Source organism: Anguilla rostrata, chromosome 18 (assembly GCF_018555375.3).
Source record: "Anguilla rostrata isolate EN2019 chromosome 18, ASM1855537v3, whole genome shotgun sequence".
In the NCBI taxonomy this organism is placed as follows: Eukaryota; Metazoa; Chordata; class Actinopteri; order Anguilliformes; family Anguillidae; genus Anguilla; species Anguilla rostrata.
Window position 1 is genome coordinate 29,529,506 of NC_057950.1, and position 17,816 is coordinate 29,547,321.

Sequence of the window (17,816 nt, forward strand, 5' to 3'; positions counted from 1 at the left end):
TTCTCAATTGAAAGTACTGTGTGGTGATCTACTGCTGTGGTCGACAAGGTTGTTTGCTATTGCTAAGCTCACCAGGGCATTCTAGCTCCCTAACAGAGTATTAGACAGGTAAGTTTGTCACTCCTAATGTTTTGATTTTGACTCAAATTGATTTAATCAGATTTTTTAGCCTTGTGAAGAAAGTGAATACATATTTTGTAAACCGAGTTACTGTGTAAAATTATTCAAACTGAGAGGTGGACTGCCATGGGTCTGCTTAGAAATATAAAACAGGATTTTCCTCAGTCCATTCTCATTTATTAATGCCTGCATCATCAATGTACCATTGCAGGAATGCCATGTGTTGAATAACAGCTTTCATGTTTCATCCTTAAATGCAGCCCTTTATAATCCTAGAAAGAGATTCTTCTCCAGTGTCAAATTAGAATATACATTCCTGCAATAAATGCAATAAATGCAGTGCTATATCTATCTATCTATCTATCTATCTATCTATCTATCTATCTATCTATCTATCTATCTATCTATCTATCTATCTATCTATCTATCTATCTATCTATCTATATGTCTATATGTCTGTCTGTCTGTCTAGTTAGCTATCTTTTGTTCTTGATTGAAATTCTGGTCACTGCGGTTCTTACTAATTCGCCTATCAAAAGGTAGTAAAGCCAGTTAGCACCTTGATGATACAGCTACAAATCCATGACTATCCTAAATTGAAGCAGAGAGAGACACACGCAGAGAAAAAGACTGGTAAGGTTTTGTTTTTTTCACACATCACAAGTTTGCATTCTGCTTAGAGTCGTGGCAGACTTCTTAATATTGTTCTTTGGAAAGTTTGCTCAAACGGTTTGATCTGATCCGTCGCCACCCGCGGGCTTATGTGTCAGGATGTTTAAAAGCAGGCCGCTGCGCTCTCTGTTTCTGTTTGACAGACTGTGAAAAGTCTGAGTACAGATGAGGTGGGTAAAACCTGGCAAAATATATTTTTGAGAGTATATAGCCCACATAATGTGTGAACGCCATTAATCTTCATAACCCCGTAGCTGACAAGCACCACTTATGACAGCAGGATAAGTGAGATAAGCAGCCTGTTATAATGTGGCCTTTTCAAAGACGGTGATCTTGCCAATTATATTCAATTGGTTAACCAGATGTGTCTTTTTTTCCAGGTGATCCTCATACTGACGAAGCTTTACGACTTTAACCTGGGTAGTGTCACTGAAAGCTCTTTGTGGAGGTAAGATTGCATTTTTAAGCATTTATTTCAGTATTTTTATTCCTTTTGAGTGGTATGATCACTTGGGATATGAGCAGCATACAGAAATACTCTGCCGACGACAGAATGACCTTTAGTGCAATGGACAGCTACATTTTTATCTTCTCAATTTATTTTTCTCCCTATTTATAATGTGACATGCAGAAGCACTGAAATATGCACAGCCAGTCGCTGATTCTCCTCACTCAGAAATTAACTCCACTAATGGACATGCAAATTCAAGGAATACCCTCCTTCTATTGGCCACAGTATCACTGCATACATTTTATATTAGCATAATCATAATTTTAATCTGATGAAATAAAGAGACCGACAAGAATCAAAGTCCTGATAATTAATGGTACTAATCCGCCATTCAGCCTTCTTATCACGAGACTACGAGAATGAAACGCCATTTTGAACTATAATTGACTGGTTTATGTTTTTCCCTAGCCAGGGAAATGAGATTTTAGGGTGTATCAGCCTTCCCGGCGAGATTGAGACTTGAGCTCCTGCGAACGTCAGCACGGCGAGACTGCAGCAGGTCTTCGCACCTTTCTGTCGTTACTCTGATGAATTTGGGCAGAACGCGGCGTCTCGGCGGGGGTGCGGGTTCCCGCGGTAACCCTGAGCGGAATCCCGCCGCTTCATCCTTGGGCAGGGAAGTCGCCTCATCCGCTTCGCGGAAAGTTTGGCAGAACAAATCAGCCGCGCCGTGTGCCTGTACGCGCGGCATGATGCCCTAAATAAAATTTAGCACGCGGATGATGACGGATCCTGGGGAGCCGCAGCTGGCTTTTGATGTTACTGAGCAATAAGCTGACCAATCAAGGCCGTACAGTACGTGCCAGGTGGAAACGAAGAAGACAGGTGACAGGTGATAAACTGGCCAATCAAAGAAGCCGATGAAAAGCTGCACATTTTTTAACCTCATATTTGTACTTTTTACATTGACTCCAAATGTGGAAGGGGCATATTTTCTAAGGGATCCTGTTGCGCAACATCAATGTAACATCCAACATCCGGGAACGGTATTGGATATGACGTGGAACTTGTTTAAATGGGAATGTATAACTTTACAATTGTATGGCTGTTCAGCCACATTACTATGCTTGGCACCAATGACGTGGTTGGCTCACGCTGGAAAAGCAATGTATTAATCAAATCAGGCCTTCTGAGCTGAGGTATGGTGAGGTGGAACTACTAGGTCTATGGCTATTTCAGACACTGATCATGACACACTGATGGCTGCTCAGCGGGCTGTCCTACAACAAACATGTGTATGCATCAACCATTTAAAATGTCTGGACAGAAGCCTATTCTGATATTTCCTATGCTATGCCTATAGAATTATATTATTATATATTATATAAATTCAAATGATAAAATATACAGGTCGTTTCAATTTCACCATGAGCAGAGCACAACCTTTGTTCATCCTCTGACTTAGTGCTCCCTGTAGAAGTGCTTATGTTTTTATTTTATTTTTTGCATTGTCAAAGTGAAAGGAACTGCATGCCTTCAGAGTCACCACCAAGCTTAAAAAGGGGTATCTGATATCTGCAGGGTCTTTGCAAATTTATGTTAACAACAGGTTAACCAAATGCGTATAGTGTGTGTTTGGGTGAGCCATATGACACCAAGCTCTGACATCACTTCCTGGTGGCCCATTAGAAGAAGGAGATTCAGATTCTGGACACAGCTGGCATGGAATGCCCTCTGCAATTACAGAGGGAAATCTGTGAACCTTTAATCAAATGTGAATCTTCTAAAAATTTTATCTAACGTGAATCTTCCATAGAAGTTGTGAGTGTAGTCGTGACAATTACGTTGCTCACATTGTCCCATAGAGCTAGTGCTGTCCAAATAAAGGCAGACCACAAAGGTCCAGGTCCACGAAGATAACATGGTGGCCCAACAGCCAACAGCTCTACTTTACTCACTATGCAAGCAGGAGTGTTAGGTATAGATTTACATCAACTTTATCTTCATAAAGCATTCACAATACAACAATACAATCAGGAGGATTACAAACAAATTATATTTCAATTATGTAGACGCTAATGAATGTTTACCATTGTAGGCATGTCGTGGTGAATAATTACAAATGCATTTTAAACTGTTCCTAACACTTTCATTACAAATACACACAATGATATGTGTATATTATCTTATCTACAGAGCACAAGGCTGTGATGTTTCACTTAAAACATACAGGATCCTACCTTAAACACCATAGACAGCATCCAGAGAAGGGTAATGCGAGTCTGATCTGACTGTCTGACTGCTCCCCACCACGGAGGCGTTCCCTGATAGGCCTGTGGTGCAGCTGCAGCTCCGTGAGTAAGCCCAGCACAGGTAACGGCGTTTTAGTGCAGGAACAGGCCTTTGATCAGGAAACTGTGGAGCCTGAGAGGGGCAGGGTAGGAAGTGAGGCATGATGGGAGATTCAGAGTGAAAGAGGCTCTGGATACTTGCAGGTGATGATTAATGTGACATCAGGAAAGGGAGAGAGAGAAAGAAAGAGAGAGGGGGAAGAGAAGAGAGAAAGACAGAGAAGGAGAGATACAGAAGAGAGAGAGACAAGGGTGAAAGTGAGAGTGAGTGAGAGAAAGAGACAGAGAGAGCATTACATTTTCCTAAAAATAGTAATAAATAATAATAAAAACTTCTTGCCAATTACAGAAGTGTAGAAGCTCAAAAGGAAGAAAAAATACGAGCTTGAGCATAAGCAGCTCTAAAATAAGGAGTCTTCTGTCTGTTCCCTCAGCTTTCCCTCCCAATAAGCCACTTTATGGCGAGCCATCTGTAACTCACAATGGAGCCATGCACAGACTGCCTGTCATGTACAGACTGCCTGCCATACACAGACTGCCTATCATGCACAGACTGACTACCATGCACAGACTGCCTATCATGCACAGACTGCCTACCATGCACAGACTGCCTATCATGCACAGACTGACTACCATGCACAGACTGCCTACTATGCACAGACTGCCTATTATACACAGACTGACTACCATGCACAGACTGCCTATCATGCACAGACTGACTACCATGCACAGACTGCCTGTCATGCACAGACTGCCTGAGCTGATCTGAGGAAACCTTCACAGAAGTCTGAGAGCTTCCTCAAGTGACACAACCGTCCTCCTGAATCTGTCGTGTCCTTTCCAGGGAAGTGTGCAGCCATCTGATGGCATTCTCTGGCTCCCCCTGTGTCTCTCACACGCTTGATATATCGCTGGCACTGTTACACGTCCCCAGTGCTGTCACACAGCTCACAGGTTCTCACTCCAACTCCTCCGAATTCGATAACCCTCAGTGACGTCAGAATGGAAGCCAGAGTCTGTTTAACACAGCTTTCCATCCATCCATCCATTATCTACACCCATTTATCCTGGGCAGGGTCGCAGTGGGTGCTGGAGCCTATCCCAGCGTGCATTGGGCTTATCATTTATTTGTAGGCTTTTTAATATCAGTTTGACATACAGTATATGATTGTGATTGTTTTAAGGATTTTCAAGGCGAGATTTTTGTCATTTTTTCCAGATAGGGAAAATTTATTTTGAGCACCTACCGTAATGCTCTTCTTGTTGGATTTAGGTATTGATCCATGAGCTGATGTGATTAGCATTCAATGATAATACCACCATACCATACCACCACGCACTCTGCTCCTGCCAACTGGCTGAAGCTAAGCAAGTGTGGGCTTGGTTAGTACTTGGATGGGAGACCAGGGAATACTGAGTTGCTGCTGGAAGTGGTGTTGATGGGCCAACAGGGGGAAATCTTCCCTCTGGTCAAATAAACCCCAATGCCCCAGTCCAGTGATGGGGACACTGTACTGTAGGAGATGCCGTCTTTAGGATGAGACGTTAAACCGAGGTCCTGACTCACTGTGGTCATTAAAGATCCCATGACACTATTCGCAAAGAGTAGAGGGTTCCCCGGTGTCCTGGGTAAAATCCCAGATCTGGCTCTCGCAAAAACTTGCCACCTAATCATCCTCTGATTTAATTGGCTAAAAAATGTTCTCTCCCTCCAATGGAGCTGCTCAGTGGCCAACAATAGAGGATTGTGGTTGTACTGGGCAGCTCCCAGGTGTGAATGTGTATGAGTGTGAAGCAGGGCGATCTGTGGTCAGCGAACCTACCCTGGGTAAATAAAAGATAAATAAAAATTTTAAAAATACTTGTATATGTGACCAGCATCTGCTGCCAGGACGCACTGGGTATAGCATAGCGAAAGCATCGTCAGTAAGTAATGTTCCTGTGGTACTTTCATCATGTTTGAAATGACATTTTACATGGTGATTAATGCAAGCCGAATGTCAGACGTGTCGGCTCCTTTGAGACTTTTTTACCACTAGAAGAGAAAAAAAAAACATTAATTACACATGCGTATCAGCATGCTCCACCTAAATTACGCTCCGTTGCCTTTGACAAGTTGATGAGATTTTTACGCGGTTCTCCAACAGCGCATGCTTGTAAAAAGACGGCTTTTGAATCATAATGGTTTTCGGATTCCCGCACCGCATGCGCTGTTAAACTCATGATCTCACGATTTTAAAGTGTGGCAGAAACTAAATTACAGAGAGCTTCAGGATATGAGGGGAAAAAAGCCCCAGAGGATGTTATTAAAAGGTAGGAATTACAATAGTATGAAAAGGAAGGCAGTAAATTACCTCCTTAATAACAAAATGAATGATTTATGAATGTGGCCCGAGGCTCGCAGACGTAATGTTCACGAGAGAAAAACTGCTGCACCGAAGGTTCCCAGTAATCATGCCTGGTGTATCGAAGTGCATCTGTATTCACAAAGGTGAAAGCTTTCATCTGTTCACTCGGTAGATGCCTTTTTCTGGGCGACCGGCTGGGTATTAATGAACTGAAGTGGAAAAGACCACAATACAAATTCCAAAATACAAGCAAAACATATCAAGCCATCAATAGTCACAATTCTGAAATCAAAACAAAACAAAACAAAACTTGCAATAATAATTCTACACTGTGTATTAACACCTTCTGTCATTGGAGAGTTGAGTAAGAGCAATTATAATTGACAACTGATATCCAGGTGTGCCTTCTGACTGTAAATCCGAGATGGATAACAGTGTAATTTAGAATGTCACCCACGTACCAGTGCAATCTGCCTGTTTACTGCCTTTTTTGTTGAAGATTGCTGTTGTTAAAGGTAATACGCACCCTCAAAAACTAGTTTGGTATTTGTGCAGTGTGATTTTATGGATTGGTGAGGGATTCTGTGGTTTTAGCTGGTTAATCTAATTCCAGCTACTCTGTTTTATTTGCTGTATGACTAAGGCTTATTTTATCGGGAACAATAATGGGTAATATAGCTTGAACAGCAATGAACAAGCTGAAAGTCCTTTTCTTACAACCTTCCCACAAGCTAAAACCCCAGAATCCATCACCTTGTGCTTAAAAAGGAACCTTAGCAGGCATTCCTGAAATGGTTCAATATGGTATGTCATATCAGTGGGTCTAATTCTCACCGGAAATTGACAGATTAAATCAAGTCTGTTCCTTAAAGAAATGAATTTCTTATTGTATCCCATTACAAGGTAGCTCTATTAAACCTTAAAGGAATCAGTATGCACAGGGTTTTAGGTATTTTGTTGTTTTTGATTCAATCCCATGCAAAGAAGCTTGTATGACAATGTTTCAAAAACCTTCCATGTTAACAGCTACCAACATATCCTCCTGACATCCCATTGAAAAAAGATTTTTTTTAAAATGTAATATAGGTGTCTTGGATGACCAAAATATGTTGCAGAGAAAATATTTTAAAACGTAGTATTTTTTAAATTTTTTTTTGTGTAGGTTTCAGAATAATAGAAGCACGAATCTGCAAGAGCTGCGACCACACGCGCATGCATCCACACACACACCCTCACACAAACACCCTCACACACACACGTGATCTGTTCCTTGGCTCATGACCAACCTTTCCACAAAATCTTGTGCAAATCTGTGAATCCATTCGGGAGTTATGTGCCTTTTTCTGATAGGCCACGCCCATCGCCACGCCCCCTCTTTGTAAATTGGCCTCATGACCAACCTCCATGCCAAATTTAAGCCTGCTGGGGCGAAAACTGTGGCCGCTACGGGGTTGGACACTTTTTGTGGACCAACCGACCGACCGACCGACCGACCGACCGACCGACCGACCGACCGACCGACAGAGTTATAGAGCTGCTAATAATATATGGTTCTTCAGATTAAGACCAGAGACTGATGTCCCCCACAGGGACAAAAATTGAATTGCCAGATCTTATATATTTCAGTTGTTATTTATTAGAGTGATATGGAAAGTAATGACACTTTAATTGACATTTTTCAAACAGTTCTGTAGGTCCTCTCCTATGGCATATCCCTAGCTTATAGTAGCACTGTAAAAAATAAATTAATAAATAAAAATGTTCAGTTTTAACCGTGCAATAAACAGTGCTTTAAATGTCATGGTAGCAAATATAATTTTGCCTGCTGTGATGCTGTTGCCACAGAAATATAATTTATTCTCATCTTTAAAACAGGATTTCATTTATGTTTCATTTGCATTTTTTGCCCTTTTTTAATCGCAGAAAGTTGAAGTGATATTTTTTATTTATGCCATGCTGATCTTTTTTAATGGTGACGTCTTCTTATCAACCGCGTGGAGTTTCTTTGTCCTGTACATGCTGTTTGTGTGCATTCCTAATTTAAAGCGTCTTTTTAACTTAAATACTTCAAATACACCAAATACCTAATAAAAGCAGTGAAAACATATTATATTTATAGACTTTTGTTTAACCAGGAGAACCTTAACCTTAACCTAATTTATCGTGGGGCACTGGGGGCCGAACGGCTCGGAGGTCATACAGGATGTTCAGGCAGAAGCAGAAGGGCCAGGTTAAGCCCCACACTCCCTCAGTGAGAGCCACTGGATGTGTAATGGCTGCCCCACGCCCCCTCAGTGAGAGCCACTGGATGTGTAATGGCTGCCGTGGGTCGCTATTGGGTGTGTTAATGATGACGCTGATACTGCAGTGCAGTCTTCTCATTGCTCATTGGTCTAAAGGGAGGATCTCCCACTGCTGACCCAACAACAGCTTTCAGCACTGGTCTGATTTTTCTCCCATTCATTATACTGACCAAGACTTGCCCCACCTATCTTCAGGCATGGGGAAGAAGAGGACTACGGGGTGGAATGGTGACTGGATCTGTCTGAGTTCTAGCGTGGAATCTCTGAATCCATTTTGTGCACCATTCCTGGAGACGACCAGTAGAGGGTGCAATTTAAGTTTAATGGGTGTAAATGAGTATCCGTATACATGATTAATGGTGTTAACCAGGAATGCTATACGAAGTTTCATACAAATCCTAAAGGAATCCATGTAAAGCATTTTTCAGTCATAGAGACGACACTAAAGTTTTGCTGGTCTGAATTGCCCTCAAGCAAAGTTCTTGTGTGCATAGATGTAAATGTGTTACTGTAGATTAGATGAGGTTTCACTGAAAATGATAACTAGCTGAGCAGAATATAGCTGAAAGAATAAATGCATATGTTTATGTCTCTGCTACTGTCAGTGCCTGAGATTTACTGAAGCCATGCGTTCATGGTTAATGTCATTCCATAGGGCTTTGCTATGAAATGTGGATAAGACTAATAAAATCACACTGCGCCAGGGGCCTCATCAGTAGTCAATTCATGGCATTTGAGGAAACAGTTTAAACAACAGGGTGAGTCATTTCACTTCACCTTTCAACAGAGGAAGAAATCTCATTAGTTTGAGAAAAGAGGGAACCACCCAGTTCCGCGAAGAGAAAGCCTCACAGCACTCGCCATGAATGGAAATGTCTCTCGCTACGTCCCTTTTCTTCTTAAAAAAAAACAAAAAAAAAACAAAAGAAAACAGGAGGAAGAAGAGAGGGTGAAAAAGTTCAGCGGTTTTACACGAGCTGAATTAACTGAAAACGTGATCGTTGAGCACGTCCATTCCTCGCGGCTGATAAACGGTACGGATAAGTTCAAAGAAATGGCATCGTGTTGCGTCGTGCCAACCCTGCAGACTGGACATCTGCTCCCTGTAGACTCCTGGCTGTTAGACATTTGATGGGAATAAAGACCATCTGTGTTGCAGCCTTTTTGGGGGCGATGCTCTTGAGACAGGCATTGCTGCAGAGACGATAACATGGCTCTTTTGGAGCTGTAAACGGAGTAAGATGCTATACCCAGACGAGGTTATACCCACTGCAGAGGATATTAGGGGACTTCAACGAAAACCACTCATCCCTCCTGCAACTGTAAGTCAATGTCAAGAGGATCTTCTTGTGAGCCGGTCGTTTCTTCCCTCGAATACAAGTTGAAAACGGGTCTCTCTCAGTCTCTTTTCTTTCGTGCTTCAGTGTTTTTGACCACATTGTATGTGTGACCACATGAGAGCCACCAGAACAGAAGCCTCTCTAAAACTTAAGAGAAATTAGTCACAGTTGGCCAAGACACACAGAAACATGAATACAAAGTAATGCTCATGAATGGACTGTGCATGTTAATGTGAGTGCTTTGTTTGTCATCAGTAAAAGTCCACGGTATGAAATAACAAGGGGCAAACCAGGGCAAGTGGGGAATATCTGTCTGATTGGAGAGTCAATATTGTGGTCCACCATGTTGAAACAGGAGTGGTTATAACGGTACACAAAAATCCCAGTTTGCTATGTACCTCCATTTTGACTTCTCGGTTCAGTAGATTTTCGGTACAGCAGAAAAAATTGTGAAGTATAAAATTGTTTTTAATTCATTTTGAAAATGTAAACAGTGGCCAATTTGCCATAATTTCTTTCTGAACATAATAAGGCACATTTTAACACTGAATGATCAGGGGAAACTCACAGTTTTGAATTTTAGTTTCGCACAAAAAGAAAGAAAAGGACTAATTGTTCTCACTACTGTAAGCACATTTCTACACACACATTTGTGCCCAAGTTCTCCTGCATGTGAGCAGCTTCCCTCCACTGATGACTAATCAGGACCCTGGAATATGCACTGCAGCTCTGAAGAGAGGGGGAAGTGGAGGAGAGGAGATTGTTGAGACTCCATTAAGGCAAATAAGAAGAGAGAGAGAGAGAGAGACAGAGAGAGAGAAATAAAATCTCTCTGCACAAATACCAAACTACTTTGTGAGGGTGTGTATTACCTTTAACAACAGCAATCTTCAACAAAGAAGGTAGTAAACAGGCAGATTGCCCTGGTGCACAGGTGACAACATCCATCAGAAAGAGTCAATCAGTCGATTTTAGCTTTAATGGCGTTCTGAACACCAAGGTGTCCCAGGGTGCAGAACAGCTTAAAAACAATTTACAAAACACAAACTCACGACACAAATCAGTCCGGGTGTGTAAAGATTACATAAAAGCTCGCAAAGAAAAACCTCTTGAATGGGTTTTAGAACTGTCCTATAAGGCCATTGTTTCGGCGTTTCGATCTTAGGCAGAATAAAGTTCCACAACTGGGGTACAGCAAGGGAAGGCCCCCAGTGTAGCTGAACTGAGTGTGTGGGTACCCCGGTAATCCCATAAAGAGATCAGCGTGGCACATACAGCGGTCATGACCCTACAAAGCAGGAGGGCCCTGTCCGCTTTAAGCCCTCACAGGCAGTAATGATCGCCACGCAGACCTCACGTGTTCACACCTGCAGTATTTTAGAAAATTTCAGCATTATAGTTTACGGTCTAGTAATCCACTAATAACATTTGAAAGGAGTCGACCAGCCTCTCTACACCACTACCTCACAGCTTCCATATGTTCTGAGTTTTGCAAATAAATTTGGCATTGCGCAAATGATAAAAGGCTTAATTATCATTCTGGATTTGAGGACCAAATGAAAAATCGGAAAAAACAAACAAACAAACAAAAAAAACACCCAAATACTTGACCTATGGGGAAAATGATATTGGACTACCTTCAAAAATACATTTTGGCACGTCAGGTTTCGATTAATGGCTTTTTGATCCAGTCAGGGGCGTCTCCATGGGTTTAGCTTGAGCCAAATTAATGCCACCCGTGTTTAATTTCAGTAAGGCACTTACTGAAAGCAGACGCTGCCAAGCCCATTTTGGCCAAAAATGAAGAATAAATCTGTGCGAGTTTAGCAGCAGACCCAATAATGATACTTCACATGGATACAAAGAACATCATTCATATCAAGACGTAATCCTGGGGAAGACTATGTTGAGGATTTTGGTGGTGACTTAGCATTGGCTAAGGAATTGATGTTAAATGTTGTGAAATGCAAGCTACTTTTGTAACCATGGTCAAAACCTGCAGATATCCAACATGCCCAGAACCTGCAGATATCAAACATGCTCAGAACCTGCAGATATCCAACATGCACAGAACCTGCAGATATCCAACATGCACAGAACCTGCAGATATCCAACATGCTCAGAACCCGCAGATATCAAACATGCCCAGAACCTGCAGATATCCAACACGCACAGAACCTGCAGACATCAAACATGCACAGAACCTGCAGATATCCAACATGCTCAGAACCTGCAGATATCAAACATTCCCAGAACCTGCAGATATCCAACATGCTCAGAACCTGCAGATATCCAACATACCAACATGCCCAGAACCTGCAGTATCAAACATGCTCAGAACCTGCAGATATCCAACATGCACAGAACCTGCAGATATCCAACATGTCCAGAACCTGCAGATATCCAACATGCCAACATGCCCAGAAACTGCAGATATCAAACATGCCCAGAACGTGCAGATATCCAATGCCAACTGCAGATATCAACATGTGCCGATATCAAGCAAATGCCCAGAACGTGCAGATATCCAAGTGCCCAGAGCCTGCAGATATCCAACATGTCCAAAACCCGCAGATATCCAACATGCCAACATGCCCAGAAACTGCAGATATCAAACATGCCCAGAGCCTGCAGATATCCAACATGTCCAGAACCTGCAGATATCCAACATGCCAACATGCCCAGAAACTGCAGATATCAAACATGCCCAGAACGTGCAGATATCCAAGTGCCCAGAAACTGCAGATATCAAACATGCTCAGAACCTGCAGATATCAAACATGCACAGAACCTGAAGATATCCAACATGCACAGAACCTGCAGATATCAAACATGCCCATGCATCATTTTATTTTGTCATAACCTTACCAAACAAACTTTCAGCATTTTTGCAGAGAATCACAATTTGTCTATAAATGTTTTGCTGTCTGTGTCAAAATAGAGGTCCTTTTATTATGTAAATATCCTTGAAACCTTAAATGCTAATTAAAGGTTTGTTAATATTTGTTGTCTTTGCACAAAAACCTTCTGTGATATTTAGTTAAAAGATATTAAGGTAAAAGGGTGTTCTTTGAACTATTACATTAATTTAACAAAATTAAATGCCGTCTTATCATTTAGATTCTTTAATGTAATGTGTGGCATGCTGTAATGTCCTCTCGCTTTTCAATTAAAGGAGGATTAATTGCTAATGAATAAATTATTAAATTAAAATCAGGTTGAGATCAAAGGTAAGTTTTAAGATAAGATTTATGTCTCATTTTATTAAAATTTCATGAAGCTTTATGTGTGCTTCATAATGTTTCGGACAAATACTTCTTTCTTTTTGATTTGGCTCTGTGCTCTACAATGTTAGATTTTTAATCAAACAATCCACATGTGGTCAAAGGGCATATTTATACACTTTGGTTTGGTCATGTAGAAATTACAGCACTACAAAAATACCCTTTATTAAAAAGCTGATAACGTGCACTTTAACCACATGTGAATGAATTGTCTACTAATCTAAAAATGTGGAGTACAGAGCAAAATAAAAAAAATATGACTTTGTCCCTTGTGTACGTATAAAATATCAATATTTTTATATATTTTATTTCGATTGAAACTGTATTCAACAGTTCAATATTCAAATACGCCTAGGTTCACATCCTGTTGTTTTCATTTGCATGAGAGGCTTTAGTCATCACAAACACAAAATTAGAATAAATCTCTTTGAAACAATATCCTGTTGAGCTAAAAAAAAAAAAAAAAAAAAAATATTAAAAAAGATAAGTTTAGAGGTAAGATTTGTGGCTCATTTTATTTCAAGCTTATGAAGTGTGTGTGTGTGTGTGTGTGTGTGTGTATACTGTGTGCTCCATAATAGCTCCATAATTTCAGACAAATACATTTTTTCTTGATTTGGCCACAAAAAACAGCCCCAGACAATTATTCCTCCTCCACCAAAATGTACAATTGGCACTATGTATTTGGGTAGGTAGTGTTCTCCTGGCACTCGCTGAACCCAAAATTGTCCATCAGACTTCCAGATAGTGAAGCATGACTCATCACTCCAGAGAATGCGTTTCCACTGCCCCAGTGTCCAATGGTGGTGTGCTTTACACCACTCCAGCCGACACTTGGCATTGTGCATGGTGATCTTAGGCTTGGGCGCAGCTCCTTAGCCATGGAAACCCATTTCATGAAGCTCCTGACAGTCCTTGTGTCGACGTTGTTTCCAGAGGCAGTCTGAAACTCGGTAATGAGTGTTGCAGGACAGAGGATATTTACGCGCTACATGTTTCAGCACTTGGCGGTCCCATTTTGTGAGCTTGTGTGGCCAATTGCTTCGCAAATGTGCTGTTGTTGGTCCTAGATGTTTCCACTTCACAATAACAGCACTTACAACAGTTAACCAGGGAAGCTCTAGCAGGACAGAAATTTGACTTTTAACTGAACAGAAATTTGAACTGAGTTGTTGGAAAGGGGGCTTCTAATGAGTGTGCCATGGTGAAAGTCTGAGCTCTTCAGTACAGCCCATTCTACTGCCAATATTCGTCAATGGAGATTGCATGGCTATATGCTTGATTTTATGCACCCGTGAGCAATGGGTGTGGCTGAAGTAGCTAAACACACTAATTAGAAGGGGTGTCCACATACTTTTCTATGTGTGTAATATATGTTATGCATGTGTTATGTATGTATATATGTATGGGATTCCCAAGTTCGTCTAAAAAACAAATCTCTATGTCTGTATGTGTCCTCACAGGTCCACAGACTATGGCACCACCTACGAGAAACTCAACGAGAAACTAGGAAGGACAGTGATGAGTTACCTGTATGTCTGTCCAACAAACAAGAAAAAGGTACGACTTCACTCCGACAGAGAGCTTTCCTCCAACAGTGCAAAAGTTTTGTGTGTATCTTTTCAAAAGTGCAGATCTCACTGGATCTCCCATTGCTCCAGATTTGGAGAGAAAGGATTATTCAGTGTGTGATCATAGTAATCGAGGTGGCACATTAAAATTAGTTAAATAACATTTACCTCTTGAAAATTGTTGAAAAACATCAACTGCACTTTCTGAAGACTGCCATGATAAGAACAGCAGCAGCATATATTGTAAGTCTAAATTAATTTAATTAACTACAAAAAATTTGATTACATTTTATCAGGACTCCCCACCCCTTCACAAAGTGTGATTTATTTATTTATTTATTTATTTATATAAATTTATTTATATCAATTTAGGCGTATTTGCCAAAATGTGCTTTATTCATTATACTATGGTCGACTCTACATAAATAGACAAAATACTACTGATTTCACACAATGACTCTTTCTGTAGCTTGTATGGATCCAAAACAGCACATAGTCTGGTTAGGCAAAATATACATTACCTGGCCCGGACTGATTCAACATCTATCCTTTAGTTAGATTATCAGTTAAATGCAGCTTTTTAAATCATTTTTTTGTTTATTTTAAACTTTGAAAAGTTTGACAAGTGCAATAATCACAAAATCTCGCCAAATTAAGCTTGTAAGGAAAGTTTACTGCCTTTGTTTACTTGTAAGCTAAAGTTAAGGAAAAATATTAATTGACTTCAGATCTTAGTCACAACTTTTCTGTAAAACCTTTCTGTAAAACCTTTTCTGAAATGTGAAATGAATACTCTTCTACAGGAAAATTACTTATGCCAGATATGCATCGGATAAATTCAGAAGTACTAGCCAATTAAAAAAGTCCCCATTTACAAAGCTCAGTGTAGAAAAAAAAAACATTGAATACCCCCACTGCAAAATGCAGTGTCTCCCATGTGCCTACCAGCCCCATTTAGCATGAGCCGCTTCCCAAGAGAAAGCTACATTATTTTTACAGGGAAATACACACTGGCACATGATATTTAGATGATGCATTACACATCTTACAGAGCGTGTCCTGGCTGTGGCTTAGTAATTTGGATGACACACGTGCAGGCAGGATGATGACAGAGTCATCAAGAAAGCAAGGTGAACGTAATTTCCCTTTAATAAACGCGCTCGCTGAATACAACATTAGGGGCGATGATTAGGTCATTAAACGGCAGCTAAATTAAATCTGACAGGACCCCAGATGGGGGGGGAAAGGGTGTTCTGCCATCCCACCATTGTGACAGTAATGAATTGTGAAAAACCAGGTCTTGGTCAAGAGAAAAAAAAACCTGGCTCTGAAGCCACAGCCTGTTTATTGGCTGTTAATGAAAAACAATTAGTCTCAATCAATACGGAGCTGGAGCTGTAGTTAAAGCCTTAATGCCACAGCCAAAGTATTTGCGGTTGTTCCCCTGTCCATACGCTACACAATGGCAGTTTTTTTTTTGTTTCTAGCTGAACTATTTTCTTTTTTTTAATGCTCTAAAGACTGGGAAGGCCAAGCGAGGCCAACTGTCACTTAATACATATATATTTTTACTCTTAAAAAAACCCCAACAACTGTAAAGAATTTTTACAGCTGAGGTCGATGGGCCAATAGGGTAGCTCACCCAATTAAACTCTGTACGTGTGATATCAGTGTCCTCCCTCGAAGGGCACAGGGTGACAGTGATAGCACTAAAGGCTTTGTGGGTGATGATGGGACTGAAAATAGGTTCTCCACGCTCTCCTCCTCCCTCTCTTTTTATCGCTCTCTTTGTCAGATTATGGTGCTCAGTGACCCCGAGGTCGACAGCAGCGTCCTGATCAGCTCAGATGAGGGAGCCAGCTATCAGAAATTCCGCATGAACTTCTACGTCCTGAGCCTGCTCTTTCATCCAGCACAAGAAGACTGGATTCTGGCTTACAGCACCGATCACAAGGTGAGGAACTCCTTTTTCTGGACTTGAAGGGCGCCGGGCCGATTCGGCATGACCAGTTTGAGCTCGTTTAGGGCTTTGAAAGAAATACAACAATGTTAAAGTCATTTCTAAAACCGGTCCAGCCATGCAGAGACGTAAAGGCAGAATGGGCCTGCTGGGGTACGCTGGTATTATTTCAGCTGTGTGTGTTTTCCAATGGCCTGGCCTTTTTGCGTCAGATACGGAATAATGGGATGAGGTCATCTCCTAATGCCAATTTCTTCAAAGTATTCAATAAAGTTCACTGAAGCCATATATTATATTATATTATATTATATTATATTATATTATATTATATTATATTATATTATATTCATGCTGGGTACACATATAATGTAGCCTACATATGAGAACGACAATAATAGATATGCAAATTGCTCGGAAAGCTGTATGAATCTGTGAAAATATATCTGTATTTTTCTTCAGCACTGTTGCTCTCCTGGTCCACATACTGAGGGGATTCTGGGGGAGTAGTGACTCAACTGAATATCACTTGAAATTATCACATCAGAAAGCAGTCGTTCACTAATTTGTGATTAAAAAGAAGAGATGGGAAAAAGACCAAAACCTTACTTCAGAGCCAGGCTGAGTTCATTGTTTCATGATTGCATTTTTGTTTTTAATCAATTCTCTGTGTGGTTCATCTCTGGAGAAAAGCTAAAAATACTTTATGAAATGCAAGCACTTTAGATCCATCCATGGGTAATGAAGTCCAAAGAGGCTCTACTCATCAGGGGCTCGTATTAAAACACTGAGGACCTTATGGTGCCACAGTGAACTTCAAACACAAGGCAGTGTTGTCAAAATGGATATTGAATTGCCGCGCCTGGTTTATCTTCTGCGAACATAGTATGCAGTCAGATGAATGGAGATGCTAATGTCAAGTGTGTTTATCTGCTCACCTAAAAGAACCTGCGGTGGGGGAATTATGTCGGCCATCTTACGCATAAAACAGCCCTTTTTTTGGTGTCTTTTAGTAGCACTCATTCTCCAGTGTTTGTTAGCAGATGTCTGGGTTTTGGAGAAACGTCAGAGAAGCTATTGTAATGTGATTACATTTCAGATGAAAAACCTAGATACAGTTTTTCTTTGAGGTGCAATTATAAACACGATCTGCACGATCATCAAACTTGATACACAAAGTTTCCACCAATCATTTCTGGAGGTAGCTGCATTTTTACAGTACAGTGAGCTAAGGACAGATTAAAGGAAATGAGATTTCTGCGAGCTCATGGGTGTCTGTTTAACAAAAAAAGAAGTAACCAAAGAATCTGCTGCTATGTCTTTTGCATGGTAAGTGGAAGCATACTTATACAGTTAACATCTGGGTTTTCATGATACCTATAAATAGTTGAGTTGTATTGTGGTTTGGAAGACTAAGAA

General features: G+C 40.8%; 1 protein-coding gene across 2 annotated transcripts in view; it reads left to right on the forward strand.

The window, feature by feature from the left end:
- The window catches only part of LOC135244978 (VPS10 domain-containing receptor SorCS3-like), a 135,888-nt gene that overhangs the window by 66,585 nt on the left and 51,487 nt on the right, over positions 1-17,816 (forward strand). For both annotated transcript variants that reach the window (XM_064317701.1, XM_064317700.1), the window contains exons 2-4: positions 1,173-1,240; positions 14,333-14,429; positions 16,236-16,394. In XM_064317701.1, coding sequence (XP_064173771.1) covers positions 1,173-1,240; positions 14,333-14,429; positions 16,236-16,394 — 324 coding nt within the window. The remainder of the gene's footprint in view (positions 1-1,172; positions 1,241-14,332; positions 14,430-16,235; positions 16,395-17,816) is intronic.